Genomic DNA, 15,195 nt, shown 5'->3' with positions numbered 1-15,195 from the left:
ATCTTAATTTTTAATAGAAACTGCGCCCTTTTCCTTCTGCAGGAGGAAAGGGAGCACCGCTGGGATAGTCCCAGAGCGATGGGGGTGTTGTGTTCCGGTTCGTGGGGCTTCACCGCCGGTAGCTGTAGCATAACCAGGCAGTGCTGTGGAGACTGCGGCTCCCAGCGAAAGCACGGCCGTGTATTCACAGTAATATCCAGATCGCTTTGTCCAAGCGGCAAATAACGATGCACATCCTGAAATCCGACTGAGGGAGGTTGCCTCAAGCCAGCCTCCATGGTGGAGCGACGATGAGGAGTTAAAGACAGAGGATGAAGGAGGGTTGAGGAGAAGGACCTTAAAAATCATCCAGTTCCAAGCTCCTGACCTCGAAAGGACCTTCCACCATCCCAGGGTGTGCAAGCCCTGTCCAACCTGGCCTTGGGCACTTCAGGGATCAAGGAGCAGCCACAGCTTCTCTGGGCACCCTGTGCCAGGGCCTCACCACCCCTTTTCTGAGTAAAGAAGTTTTTCCTGCTAACTAATATTTCCTAATATGAACCTACTCTCAGTTTGAAGTCATTTCCTCCTCTGTCTGTAGGCAATTAGAGGAGACAGAGTCCACAGAAGCCAGAATAACTTAAGCAATATCCCCATATGCCTCTTCCCAAAAGAAACACAACTGCAACAACACATTCAACAACACATTACCTTTTTTTTTTTCTTTTAAGAGCAATTCCCAGCCTACCCAACCTTTATTTCCCCCCTTCCCAGTGTTATCAAACACTAAGCAGGAACAGCACTGTGGAGGTAGAACCAAGATACCAAGATTGTTGTTTTTAAGACAAGAGTTACCATAGCAAACATTAACTTAATCAGTAGCTCAGTGAAAAGGCACAGAGCCCATTTCTTATCTCTACAGCTTTATCTGTGCTTCTAAAGAACACTAATTTTACCACTGAAATCATGTGGCAAGCTCTTAAGCAAAAACGTGATTTCTTGAAGAGGGGTCATCTTAGATAAACTTTTTTTTCCCCCCAACACCTCAATAAAACCAGGGTGTTTTCACTTACAAAAGATTATTCTCAGTGAAGCTCATCAGCTGCTTATACAGCTAGAGTGCAAATAAAAGTCCAGCCCATGGCTGTGGAAAGTCTCCAATGTTAAAAAGCAAACAGAAAAGTAAGCCTGTGTTTAAAATAGATTTGAGTGTGGAAATCCACAGTTTGACAGAGAAACTGATAACAGCTAAGACCAGCTTATCATGAGGAAGTGCACAAAGTTTTTCAAAGTTTGCAGGGAAATAGATAGAAAACCACTTGTGGGAGACACTTAACAGATACAGAAGATGAAGCCACGCCCTCACCGAATCAGAAATAAACTTTTGTGGCAGCAAAACTCAGCCCAGCAAGACCCTGTTGGGAGTTGAGCCGAGTACTTCCAGCAAGGACCGAGGAGGATTTTGGCCTGGGTTACGCTTAAATCATCTAAGAGCAGCCTCTAGTGGCGTTTGCAGACAGGTACCAACACCTCCAGGAGGGAAGGGCACGGCAGAACTGCTCTGGCTTGCTTCCAGGGGCTTTCCAGAGCAGCCATGGGACAGCTTTGCACTGTTCCTGCTCCCTGCACCACTGCGTGCAGGACACCTTCTGTAAAGAAAGGCTTGACTTCAAGCCAAGTACAGGAAACCTCATTGGTTTTGCTCCAAAATTACCAAATTACTGCCATTGGCTGAATTCTGGTTAAATAACACAGGTAAGTAAGTCATGAACATCCAAGACTTTTTGTATTTTCCTCAAATCCATTTTTAACAAAGTTCCAAACCAACATGCTTCTGTCTGCACCAAACTCCCATCATCTGAGGGAGTCATACAAGTGGGTACCATTTGGTTAAAAATCTAACTTGTCCCATGTCAAATTAGAAAATTTAATTAATTACACCCCTCCACCCACAGATTTTCTAGGTATATGACAGCAGTCAGGACCTGGAATATCTTCTCTGTGAAAGAAAATCCTGTACCCTCACACACAAGAGCTTACCCAGCCAGTGGGATCAGAGTGATTCCAGCACTTGTGTTCTAAACACCAAAATCAACTCATGCAAGATTTTGTAAGCCATGTCATAGACAATAATGTATGTTAAGCTTAAACATGAAACTACAACACTACAGGAGCAATTCAGGACACTTAGAGCTGAGGATTCTGATTAAACCAATTTGAAGTGCAGTGTGGATTCACCTCCTCAACAGGGAAAGAGACACATGGCTTCTATTACAAAATATTTTTAAGTGACACCTTAACATACATTCTATTAAAAGTGCATTCATTTATCAGGTGTTTTAACTTGGCAGAAGTTGTCAAAACTCAGGTAGATTACAGACAGATAATCTGAAAGAAAAGAACATTGCACAGGCCATAGAAAGGCATCAGCATATGTGGTATTCAGCAATGAATAATTTGTTTAATAATCCACAGATGTGTCCAGGAATGCCCTTGGTTCTGCTCCAAGCACAGCAACACCAGCCCAGGTGTTATTCTGGATTGCTTTGGGAGCCGTGTCACGATGGTTTCTTGAATCCTCTTAGAATGGGGTAGATGTTCTCAAATGCCTCATAGATTTCAGAACGGTCTTTTGCTCCTAAATGGACATTTAAGATAAAAAAGACCATGAATTGAGAGAGCTGAACTTAAACTAAATGCAATTTAAACCCAGTAAGATTACAAACCATGAAGAAACCCAGGAGATTGAAAGCACCTTACTGTTAAGGACAGAATTTCTATCTGCCACCTCAAAGAGCATCTCCTAGCTTGCTTAGCTTTAAGACTAGTTTTGTTTAATCTGTGGAACCAAAACAGCAATTTTGTGCTCTTGACAGGTGCCAAATATTGGCTTTGAAGAAGGGAAAAAAAGCAACTGAGCACCACCATGGTGTTATCTGCTTAAGAATAACAGCTCTCCTTGTTCATGAGGTGAGTGGAAAGGTAGAAACAAGTTCCTATTTATTTCATACTGAGAGTTGTTCCACAGTTTGAGAACTCTCCTTCTCCAGCTCTGAGAAGCAATTTTAATTTTAAGCTGTGTGTTAAGACACCTTTGATTTCAAATCCTTTTCTGTGGTACTGGTAACAAATCTTTAAATACCAAGTTTTGCACACAAACTGCATTGCAGTAGGCAGGAACATTCCCTGCCAGCAACACTACTCATGCTGGTCCAACAAACATCAGCCAGAAGAAAACTGCATTTAAATGAACTAAAAGTGGAATTAAGCCCTACTTAGGTTGGATGTGTAAACCTTTACTCATGTCCTCACTTCGACACAAATAATTCATCTGCCTTACCACAACTTTTACTTTCAAAAATAAAGTTTCTTTCTTGATTAGGGAGAAAAACCCTCTTCACATCTCAGCAATTTCAGTTTTGTCATGACAGCTGGGCCCAGGACTCGCAGCAAAGGACTGAGTGTGCAGCAAGGCCCTTACAATTAGTGTACCCCAAAAAATGCAAGCATCAGTGGAATGGAACTGACCAGTATGATTTTACTGATCAGTACAATTTCACTAGACCTAAGAAAATTGTGGACATTGGAGGGGGAAGCATTTGAGCTTTGTCCTGAGTGCCCCATCCTTCAGCTGGCTGAGCTCATTCCTGATTTATGGTTGTGAGAATCTCTGGCTAAGGGAGGCACTTTTCTTGCCTTCCCCCCTCCCAAAGCTGTGTTGTGAACATGAATACCATATTCAGAGCTTCTGGGAACAAGCACCATTCACCTTTCAGTACATCTGAATAGAAGCACTTTCATGAGCTTCACAAAAAGGATGTGCCAGGAGCTCAGGAATTCACCTTTTTTGAAAAAGTCACCTGGGATCTGAGGTACAGGTATCTGCTGAGCACACTGACTCAGCAAGGCTTTTGTCTCACAATTTTTTTGCCAAACAGTCTGGAACAAGCTTGAAGATCTCCACCCTTTCCTCTGATAATCCCTACTAAATGTTGTCAGTGAAGTGTTTTAAGAAGTTTGTTTCCTGTCCAAGCAATTTTAAATTGCTTATTGTGAGGTTCCTATTTAAGTGCCTGAGTAGTTGCTGGCATGGCAGCATCCTGTTGGCATCATCTGCATTGGCATGTGGCATCAGGCTTTGAATAAAAAAAATACTTAACATGGAAATCTGAGACTCTGTATATGAAACAATACAAGATTCTAGTGCAACAATGCTGATGTTATCTGCAGAAAACACAGATAAAGCTGCAGCAGCCATTAGAAAGATCCCTGAGTGGCTTTACTGCGGCAAGATACTGATTTTTAGTTAATGTTTAATTTAAATGCTCTCTCAGAAAGTGAAGCAGTGGGTAGAGACACAGAGAGGCAGCACTTACCAGTGAGTACAACTTTCCCAGACACAAAGATAAGCAGCACTATCCTTGGTTTGACCATCCTATAAACCAGGCCAGGGAATAGTTCAGGTTCATAGCTGTTCAAAGCAAGCAGGTGAGATTAGTAAAATGCAAAAGCTGTTTCAGTGGTGTATGAATAAAGTGCTCTTTAATTACAGCAGCAATAGGCTAATTAACCACACTGATTTTATCTAGCTGCCCTCAGAAAGGTTCAGGTCAGGTTTTGGACATCTTGAAGAGAAACCTGTTAAGCCCAGCTGGAGCTGGTGGGGGATCTTCCTGCTGACAAAGACTTGTGAGCCACTTCTGATCTGTCATAGCCTTAGAACCTTTATTGTAATCTTCATACTGTCCTCAAATCATGGAATGGCCTGGCTTAAAAATCACCTCATTCCACCCCCTGCCATAGCAGGGGCACTTTCCACTGTCCCAGGCTGCTCCAAGCCCTGTCCAGCCTGGCCTTGGGCACTGCCAGGGATCCAGGGGCAGCCCCAGCTGCTCTGGGCACCCTGTGCCAGGGCCTGCCCACCCTCACAGTAAATCCTTCCTAGTCTGCAAAGAACCCTTATCAGGAAGCATTCTGTGCAACTAAGACAAGATAACAGCCAATGTAAATATTTAATATATATCTAGTTCCTAAATGAAATGCAAACTATTAGATGCAGTGCTAATAAAAGATGACTGAATTTTGGCTTTGTCAGTGCTGAAATCCTCCTTTCCTGATGGCAATATCTAGTTTTGAACAAGCTGATCTCACAGGTGCAACATGCCCTCACTCAGCTACAGCTTTACTTTCAATTCTTGGCTAAAGAACGTCCAAACAGAACCAAAACAATATCCCAGAAAAACACAGTATACCTGCAATTCTTTTGCAATTTTGCAACTGCAGTTTGGCTTCATGCCTGAAGGTTGGAAACCTTATCCCTGCAGACAGGAATTTGCTTTGCTGGGAGTTAAGAGGCCACCTTAGTATTAAAATCCACAGTGGAGCTGATGCCTCAGGTTTGAGCTTTTCTATTTTTCAGGTTCTGTGCTGCTTTAGTGTGTGGGTCTGGGCTTCACATCAGGGGATGCTGAGCTCTGTGCACAGAGCAGGGAGACAAAACAATTCCTGCTCCAGCTGGGCACCAAGGACAAATGATCCAAATCTCAGCCCAAGAGCACAAACCCCGTGGGCTGCAGAGAGAGAAAAACAAGCAGGGTGGGACTGCAGGGGCTAAAGCTGGAATGGGACAATGAACTGCAAGATGCAAATGGAGCAGAACTGATAAAAGGGAGAGACCCTGTGACTGATTGTCCATTTTGTGACCATCTTGGGTGTAGCCCTGGCTGGGCTCTTGTGCTGCCCAAGGTGGATCCATTGAGGCCCCCTAATAAATCCCAACTTTATTCTTTAGCTCTGTCCAGTCTCTGTTCTAGGTGAGCCTTCCCAAGGCATCAGAGCAAAGGCAGAGAGCAGGCTGAAGTGGCCTCAGGCCCTGCTGCCAGGTGCACAGGGCTGTACCTGATCTCCTCCTTCCTGCTGAACTGCTGGTGGGTGAGAACCAGGCTCTCCAGGCGGATGGGGAACCTCACATCACAGCTCCCCACCATATTCTGGATCTTGAAGTCCAAGAACTTGGCAGGGAAGCCGAGTTTCTGCACCACCCGTGCGTATTTCCTGGCTGCCAGCCTCGACTGCTCTTCACTGAGGGAGGAAAGCTTTATTGCAATCTCCAAACAGCCCTCAAATCACAGAATCCCACAATGGCTGGGGCTGGAAGAGACCCTAAAGCCCATCTTGTTCCACCCCCTGTCATGGGCAGGGACACCTTCACTATTCCAGGGTGCTCCAAGCCCTGTCCAACCTGGCCTGGAACACTTCCAGGGGTGGGCTTTTCACTGAAGGAAGAACAAAGGGGGAAAAAAACCAACTTTTATTTGTGCTTTCCTCTGCTCTTGAGGTGGAATTCAGTTTATAGCCACCACTGTGCTAATCTGCACTCCTGAGAAAGAGATCCTGCCACTCAAAATAGCAAGGCTCCATCCCCAGAACTGCTGCAGGGAGCTAAAAGGAGTAAGGCACTTGTTCATTCACCTTCCTGTGGTCTGGTTGAACCCACTGGAGATGTTTCATCACTCAGCAGTTCCCCTTTTGAGAGGTTTCTCAGTTCCTCAAAGCAGCTCAGAGCTGATCCAGGAGTTAGACTGCAGGCACCACTACGATTCACCTACCTGGGGTGGTGTAGGGGCTGGAGAAGAGGTCTCTTAAGCATGAGTTAATTAATTCTAATTGACTGGTTTGGGACATAAAAACCAAGGCAGTCTCTGCTGAACTTCGGGGGAAAAAGCTTCAGAGTACAAAAATAAACTTTTGCTTTCCCCAATTCCCATTTCCTCTAGAGGCAGATGTGTTGACTGGTGAACACAGACACTGAAGAGAGACTTGACAGACACAAGTTATGTCCTAAACATTTTAAAAAATCAGTGAGAAATGCAAATAGTCCCTTAACAATTTCTGGGAATTTCAGCAGCTTTTCTGCTGATGTCTGCTCAGCTCAATCTAAATTCAGGGACAGAAGGACACAGTTCAGAAATTGCTAAGGTGCCATCATGAAGAAAGCAAGATTTTCAGTACCAGTGCTTCACTTTTCTTACAATTAGTCCCTTGCTAGATGTTTTAAGCAAGACTTTTCAGGCACTCTCCATCAGAATATGTGCATAGCTGCAAGACCCAGACCTTTATAGGGAAGGGAAAAATCAGAAAAATACCTTTTGGCTCCTGTGCAGACCATTTTTCCTGAACTGAAGATGAGGGCTGTTGTTCGTGGTTCCCTGATTCTCATGATCACAGCAGCAAACCTCTACAAATTCAAAGGAAAACCTGACAGGAATTAAGCTGTATTTCTGTTCAGTCTTACAAAAATTAACACTTTCCAAGCTTGTCACAACACATATTTGCTTTTTAAGTGTTTCTTTCCCATCCTGAAGTTATTTCTCACACACCTAGGAGCAGGAGAGTTAAGAGCACAGTTACAGGACCACTGGGAAAGGGAAGTGAGGGTAAAGCTTTGAGTCCAAGATTTACCTTTGGGTTATACTCTGCATTTCTGGCATGCAGAGCTATGTTCTTCAGATCCAGTTTACAAGCCAAGTTTACAGTTGACACAATATTCCTGTGGAATGAGGGAGGAATTTTCTCATTGCAAAATCCAGCCACTGCAGAGCCACCCCCCAGCAGTACAGTCACATTCCAATTAATAATTGCCATCATCTGATTTCCTGCCTGTCTCTTCCCCACTCAAGCATTAAGCTACTTCTGGCAAAACTTAAGTAATTCAATCCAAAACTGCACTTTGAGATAGAACAAAGTGTGAAGTTATGAGTCTCTGAATTATAAGTTTGTGTGTCAAAAATAGCACCACTGAAGCCTTTCACTAAAGCTTGGGATTGAACCATTACTGACTATTTAGAGTTACTACAGCACCTAAGGTGGCCAGGGATGGGTTTTTTCCTACAGGTATAAACTATTCCAGAGTTGCTCTATCCTAGACAGGACAGCATCTTTTAGTGAGGCCAGAGCTTCTCACACTCAGTTCTGTTTCTCCTTTGAAAAAGCAGAGTGACATCTTTAAACCCTTGGAGTCTGCTGTCATCCTTCACATTCTCCTCCCTGGAGGAGATCTTCCTTTTCAAGTATCTTCATATTTTTATCCAACATTGTCATTTCATTTTCTCCACCTCTCCCCTTCAAGAGGAGAAAAAAACAACTACTACAGAAATCCACTCCTGTAGTTTTTGGCTTGTTTAAGGCCAAGCCACGCTTGCTACATTCTCCAAGTGAAAAGTCAGAGCAGCACCTTGCAGTTTAAGCCAAACTCTGACTAGGGTGTGTGTGCTACATAAATAACACATAACTTACTGCAGCTGGGGAACTATTCCAGAACTTTCTGAAGCAGATGTTGTCGGGGTGATCGGAGTCATCGGAGTCAGGGGAGGACACACGCCAGGAGTTTCAGGAGATGGCTGAGCTGCACCTGGATGTGACAAGCTGCTCTCATCCATGAAAACACCACTGTCCTCCTTACTTGAGAGTGACCCATCAAGCTCTTTTTGGGTTTCCTGACCATCCTCAGAGAGGTTTTGTTCTTTGTTATCTTGGGTGACATCTGGGAGAAAGCTGAGGTCCACGGAGGAGAAGTCTGTGTGGAGCTCCTTGGACTGACTTAACTGGGAAGATGCTTGAATTGGAAGTTCTAAATCATAAGGACTCATAGGAATGAACAGATGAGGACTAGTGGAGAAGTCATCCTTGAATTAAGAAAAAGTGCCATTAAGGGTCTTTTATTAAAACAGTTACTGTAACAAGGAGAGTAAATTAAGATTAATCTTCAATGAGGGATTTGCTAAAATATATATTGGGGGAAAATTATTGAAAAGACTACTTTTAAGGTTGAAAGTGTGTCCTTTGCTTGTCTGTGAGTGTATAAAAATCCAGGTAACTTGTCTGATGCATTTGCACCACGGTTCATGGTCTCATCACTCTAGAGAGCTCCTGGGATAGCACAAATTGAAAAATGCAGGTACAACAGTGGCACTTCACCCTCCACAGCCACTGTCACACCTCAGCCATGCACACAACCACACTATCACTCTCATGAGTTTTTCCAAGGAAGACAGACAGCATTTTCTGGCTGTCTTTATCTCCCATTCTGTATATTATTCCATTTCCTCTCCCTGCTAGCAGGGGACAGTGTCAGCTTTGCTTTGTGCAACAGAGGGCAGCAGCTCACAGAACCAGCAGCAAATTAATTCCTCAGCTCCTGGAGGCCACCAGCCTGAGTGAAGCTATAGATGAGAAGATGGGACTAAAAAAAGCCTCACCACAGTCAGCAGATCCAAGCACACAACACACCTGCAAGTAAGCTCTTTGATGCTGATGTTCTTCTTTATCAACTATTTATAATTAAAAGCTGTTTGAAAAGCATCATCATGTCAATGAGGCAAGAGTTTCAGAACAGGATTTATTCCCTCTCCATTGGTGCATAAGCCTCTTTCTGAAGGTGATTTCTGCCAACATCCACAGCAGGTGACAGCTTGGACTAAAGAATCCATACAAGAGGTTTTGTGTTTAATCAGGCATTTTTAGGTTCAAGAGCCAGCAGGACTTGAAAAGTCCAAGCACAAATCAGAACAGGGAGTGGTGCATGAGGCTGAGGCCCTGGAGTTGGCAGCAAGTGCCTGACCTCCAGCAGGAGCAGGATTTCCAGATCAATGCTTCCCAGCCCTGAGCTAGTGCTGCTCCCTTCTAGGCAGCTCACTTGGCAACCCAGCCATGCACATGGGGACAGCTCTGCTCCTGCTTTGCATTATATCTGCCTGCAGACACTTGGAGAGCTCTGACAAAGTGACAAATCCTCCCAGAGAACCCTCACTAGCCTGAATACAGATGCAATCAGGAGAGCATTGCCAGCACCCACAATTAAACCGCTTCTAAAACTGACTTCTAAATGCAGAGCCCCACAGAAGATCTGGTGGGGGAGGGATAAATCTAAGTACTCCTTTACCCTTTAGAAAAAAAGGGTAAAATATGTAAAATAAAATATTAAGGAATCACAAAAATACATCTATTTTAAATAGATATTTTTCAAGTCAGCAGCAAAGGAAGGAAGTCACAATCTCAGCAAGAATTCCAGTGGACTAAGGATTAGCTGTACAGGAGCTCATTAGGAAAGTTTTGTAGGAACCACAATGTAGAGAAAATGATACAAAAAGCTCCCTGTGAGACTACTCACATTATACTGATGGGCATCAAGGAATGAACATAACAGTAAAAAAAACACCCACAAACAAACAACCAAAGCCAGTTTGTGACTTAAAGAAGCTGATGAAGAAATGAGTGGTACATGAGGCTGCAAGTATCACACAGCTGTGAAGTTCTCAAAAAGTAGAGTCAATTACATAGAGCAGGTAGAAACAGAAAGCAAATTTTCCTTTCTGATCAGGTTTGAGGAAAAGCCCTGACAGGGTTAAGTGCTGGGGAATATTTCCTTCTTGTCAGACAGATGCTCAGAGGCTGCAAAAGGGGCACAAGACCATGTTTGCATTGGGCTGGCTGCCAAGAGTTATTGCTATAGACTCTGGGTTAATTAACTTCACCAAGGCCCCACCACTGCATAGCTTTGGCCATCTCCCAGCAGCTCCAGGGAGGAGATTTCACTGACAGATCCTGAGGTCCCTCAGTTTGGGGCAGCTCGAGGGGAAAAGGCTTTTTCACTTCCACTGCAGAAATCCTGCAACTCAGGTAGACACAAATCAAACCCAGCTGCCTCAAGCAACAGGCTTGGATTTTTTTTTTCCCCCTCCCTGCAGTGATATCACACATCTGCTATTATCAAGGGTACCAGCAAATGTGAAATAGAAAAAGCTCACCAGCACTTGTAAAAGCTGTATTATACATTACCACATTTTATACTTTGTGAAGGCACATTCAGAGGGCTTTACCCACTGCCACAGGATGGTCTCTGGATTTAAACAGCCCATGCTAAGCCTGTTTTCCGAGCTGAAAAGTAGTTTACAACAGGATGTAAAGAAGTTTTGTTCCCTGAGTAAGGAGGATGCTCAGCTGTGGAATCCAGCCCTCTCCCAGTTGTTCCTACAACCACCTGAGATCAGGACGAGTCTAACTAAACCAAGTAAACACTTGGCTTTTGCTTTGAATTACACTGTTTTACAACAGCTTTTCCTGTTGAAAATTAGGAATTTATGCATTTGCACAAGGCTCCTTAAACAAAACAGCATTTTTATTCAAGTGTTTCTTTGGAATCCTTCCTCAACCCTCCGAAGAGCACATCTAACTGGGTTGGCTGGGGGGAGCAGAAAAAGGAATGATGAGACACGTTGTTTACAGTGGGTAGAGTACGACCATTCCAAACACCGAAATGATGAACTTCTGCAGACGTTTACTCACCAGAACGAGGAGATGGGAGCCTGCTGCCCTCTCAGTGCCCACCCACAGCAGCCCCTGACCCTCGCGGGCAGCATCATCCCCCTTAGCAGGGACTGAAGGCGACCTCCTGCTCCAGAGAGCTCCTCCATGCTCCCGGCAGCTCCGGGACAGCGGGGATCCCCTGGGATAGGGAGGAATCCCCCCGGGACTGTGGAATTTCGGGCTCACCCGGCAGGAATGCGGCAATGACCCAGTTGTGGCACAGTTGCGAGGCGGTTTTCAACGCAGCGTTGGTGGTATAGTGGTGAGCATAGCTGCCTTCCAAGCAGTTGACCCGGGTTCGATTCCCGGCCAACGCAGTTGCTTTTTACTTAGTTTTATTTTCTTTTTTTCCCCTCTTCGCTTGATTTTTTCCTTCCTCCCTTACCTGTCCGCTGCAGCTCTCCAGGTACCGCTCCAGCGGCGATTCGCCCTCCATGGGCACAGCCACCGACACAAAGCCCCCAGCCCTGCTCCTGTCCTGCTTTTAACCCCCAGGGACAGCACCTGTGGCTTGTCAGGGAGCAGAGCCCATCACAGCTGGGAGCTTTACCCTCATCAAGCAGCCTTGGAGCCTCTGGTCTGCTTGCACGCCTGTCTGAGAGGGTTTGCCCCATCCTGCAGGATTAGAGAAATCAGAGTGCTCTTCCTGTGTGCTTTACAGGAGCCTAAAACCACAACCCGTGCCTCTGAGCCTGCTTTCCTCTGCAGGGTTGAAGAAAAATGGAATTAGACCTTGTAGTTAGTAGTAAATGCAGTTTAGACCTTCCCAGATGATGCTTTTTAGCAAGTGTCCTGTGCCCCTTAATGTCTCCCACCTGTCTCATTGAGTGCAATGAGGCACATCTGGTCCTTTGAGAGGAGCCTACCCCCAGCTAAAAGTGTAAACTTCAAACTGAAGGCATTGTGATGAAATGGTTTATTCTCAGTTGGGTTAACACTGCTTGGGGGGGGCAGGGAGAAGCCTTTACTTTTTACATTCACTGTCCTCCCTGTGCAGGCATTTCCCCTCTGGAGTGTACTTCTGCCCTCTGTGAGTGATGATTTGGGGCCATTCCCTTTTCCCATGTCCTGGTTGAGGCAGCACATTCCCAGGAAGGAGCTCATGGCTGCTGGATGCTGTGGGAGGCTCACACTGGTGACACAGTTTGGCTTGGGTGCCACTTGAGTCGATGCCAGCAGTTGCTGTCTGACTTGTTCCTTCTGTCCTGTCCTGCTGCTGTGTGGTGATGGATGGATGGATGGATGGATGGATGGATGGATGGATGGATGGATGGATGGATTTCTGTGGAGGCACAGCTGGGAACACGTCCCTGTGCCTGCCAGGGCTGGTGGATGTCATGATCACTGCACCTGTTGCTCTGCCAGACAGGATTTTGCTGTGAGATTTGCTTACAAACAGCAAGCTGAGCTGAAGAAACCCTTTGGAAGAAGATGTCAAACTCAGCCATGCAGCAGGTCCTTGGGAGGTGCTGCCAGGCTCTTCTCAGTGCCCCAGAGGTGCAGAGGCTTAGATTAATGCCCTTTATCCAAGGAACAGAGCACACACAGGCTGATGAGCATCCTTCCCTCCTCAGGCAGCCTGCTGGGCTTGTTTGTGGTATTTCTGGGATTCACAAGTGAGTAATAAAAGGTGCCAAATCCTCCCAGCTCCAGAAAAATCCAGCCTCAAGCAGGTTGGTTTACATCACACAGCCTGTCCTGGAGGCAAATCAGGCAGCAAAGCAAGGAAAGCACTCAGGGAGGTTGTACTTTGAATTAGGGAGGCTGGTGGAGCTAGCTCAGGTCAGCTCAGGATGGTTAAATCTGAAATGTCCCATTTAGGGCTGGCAGGTGATTGGGGTGCTTGCAGACAGCTCCATGGTCTCAGCTGCCTTTGTGGGCACAACAGGATGGGGCACTGAGTGCTGGGGGGCTCTGCAGTGCCAGCCCTGCTCCCTGAGAGCCCTGTGGGCCTGTCCTGCCCTCAGAGATCATTAGACTGAGCACAGGGATTGTGCTGAGCGTTGTCCTTGCAGTGACATCTCAGAGACCCAGGAGGTTGGGGCTCCCCCAGTGTGTGACACTATTGCTGTGCTCAGGTTGGGAAGCTGGAGGTGCTCCTGGGGCTCCCCTGGTGTGGCCCTGCCTGTAGCATTGCAGCTGCAGTGCTGTGAGTTTCCTCAGCTAATTAATCCTTCATTGCAGAACCCCCTGGAGAGGAGATGTGTTCATCCTGGAGCCCCTGGGAATTGATTTGTCTGCATTTTGTGAACCTGAGATACAGAAGGTCAAATTATGGTGTTCAAGTGAGTGAGGCTACATGAGAGAGGATCATAAAATACAAATCTCTTGATACTGGTGTCCCTTCTTGCCTTGAATAATTACAAATGGCAGGGGCACAAGGAAGTGCTGAGATTTTGGGTGAGTCATGGAGTTTGGTGTCTCAGGTTAAATGAGTGAAAGATTATTTACCCATTTGAAGGAGGGAAGGTGTTCAGAAAACTGAGAGAGCCTCTGAGGATGCAAGTCACACTGTGTGTGCCATTCAAGCTTTCAGGGTTGCTTTGCTGTAGGGAAGGGTCTTCTGGCCATTGCCCAAAGGAGGGCAGGTATGGCCTCAGGAGGGCTCTGTGCTCATTCCTCTTCCAGGGAGGCTCCATGAGGGGTGTGCAATGCTGGGAGCCCCATGGAGTGAGGGCCCAGGTGGTGGGAGGTGCAGAGAGCAGCATTCCAGCGAGCTGAATCCCTGGACTACTCCCAGCTTCTGTGTCTCTCCTTCTCAGTCAGCAGAGGCATCATTCCCTCTCTGCTCCTTCCTTCTTCAGCACAGACTGACCCCTGCCATGGGTTGGACAGATGTTAATGCAAAATGTACCACTTAGAACTCATGAGACCTCCATGCTTAATTTCACATCATCCAAGTCAAATAATGTTAGAAAAGGCAACTATTTTCCCATGCATATTTAAAAAAAAAATATTTCTCTCTCAAACTGCCTGGGGTTCCACCCACCCCCTTTTTCCCCCTCTCCCTCTCTTCTTTTCCTCCCATTCTTTTTTCCCCCCACCTTTTAAACTCCTCTGGGAAGCAGCAGCCATCCCGATCCGGCCCGGCTGAGTGAGGGCAGGAGCCGCTGGAGGAGCCCCTCCCCGGTTTGGTGACCGGCTGATGAATCACTGCACTGCAGAGTGACTGTCATGAGCAATTGTCATGAGCCTTAATTAGCAAATTGGTTAATTTGACTCAGAAAGTTGACGATTAGCTCAACAATAAGTGCTTTGTGTGTCCTTTGAAGGAGTCATTGGATATCACTCTCCCTTGGATAACTGGGGGAGGCTGTTCCACAGAGCTCCTGCTAGCTCACCTCGATCAGCATTTCTGTAGCAGGCACTGCTGCATCACCTGGATGCTGGAATCTCCTTAGGGGATGGGACTAATCACAGGAGACTTCCAAAAACCTGGAAGGGACAAGGAACAAGTCATTAAGGAACCTCTACCTGTTTAATTCATTGGTGCTCTGCACAGCTGCATTCTATTCTAGCATGCCCTAAATGCCTTGCTGCTTGCTTTGAAGTTGGTTAATCTGGTTTGGCTTTATCTTATCTTTTTTAGGAGCCAGTTTCAGAATTAAAAGCTTGTGACTGACAGTGTTCTGCTTGCTGCTCTCCTGAGCTTTATGCTAAACTTTAATGGCTGTAATTGTCTCAGAAGAGTGGAGCTTGCCTCAGGTGTGGCTTCCATCTCCTGGTGCCCTCTCTGCCTGCAGCATTTAAGCTCTGCCTTTGGAGCACGTAGAAGAGCAACTGAGAGCTGGACCATGTTCCAAGGAAAAAAAAAAAAAAATCAATATATTATGCACAAGGTGTCTCCAAATT

At 45.9% G+C, this 15,195-nt stretch overlaps 1 protein-coding gene and 1 non-coding gene across 2 annotated transcripts; one reads left to right on the top strand and one right to left on the bottom strand.

The window, feature by feature from the left end:
- Positions 1 to 2,537: 2,537 nt before the first annotated feature.
- On the bottom strand, positions 2,538 to 11,864 carry TBPL2 (TATA-box binding protein like 2). Its single transcript, XM_077179431.1, has 7 exons — positions 11,729 to 11,864; positions 8,275 to 8,663; positions 7,441 to 7,528; positions 7,125 to 7,216; positions 5,878 to 6,060; positions 4,356 to 4,450; positions 2,538 to 2,617 (listed from the first exon to the last, which is right to left on the bottom strand). Exons 1-7 carry the CDS (start codon positions 11,777 to 11,779, stop codon positions 2,538 to 2,540), a joined length of 978 nt encoding a protein of 325 aa, XP_077035546.1. The 5' UTR covers positions 11,780 to 11,864.
- Positions 11,589 to 11,660, top strand: TRNAG-UCC (transfer RNA glycine (anticodon UCC)). The gene has a single exon. It is a non-coding gene; the product is annotated as a tRNA-Gly (tRNA).
- Positions 11,865 to 15,195: the final 3,331 nt, after the last annotated feature.

This window comes from Agelaius phoeniceus, chromosome 6 (assembly GCF_051311805.1).
Source record: "Agelaius phoeniceus isolate bAgePho1 chromosome 6, bAgePho1.hap1, whole genome shotgun sequence".
NCBI lineage: Eukaryota > Metazoa > Chordata > Aves > Passeriformes > Icteridae > Agelaius > Agelaius phoeniceus.
This window is presented reverse-complemented; position numbering and strand designations above follow the sequence as displayed.

Coding starts and splice junctions, on each gene's coding strand:
- TBPL2 (XM_077179431.1), bottom strand. CDS start 11,779: ATGGAGGGCGAATCGCCGCTGGAGCGGTACCTGGAGAGCTGCAGCGGA. Junction 7,529..8,274: donor GGAATAGTTCCCCAGCTGCA/GTAAGTTATGTG, acceptor CTCATTCCACAG/GAATATTGTGTCAACTGTAA. Junction 4,451..5,877: donor AGCAGGAAGGAGGAGATCAG/GTACAGCCCTGT, acceptor TGCTTTGAACAG/CTATGAACCTGAACTATTCC.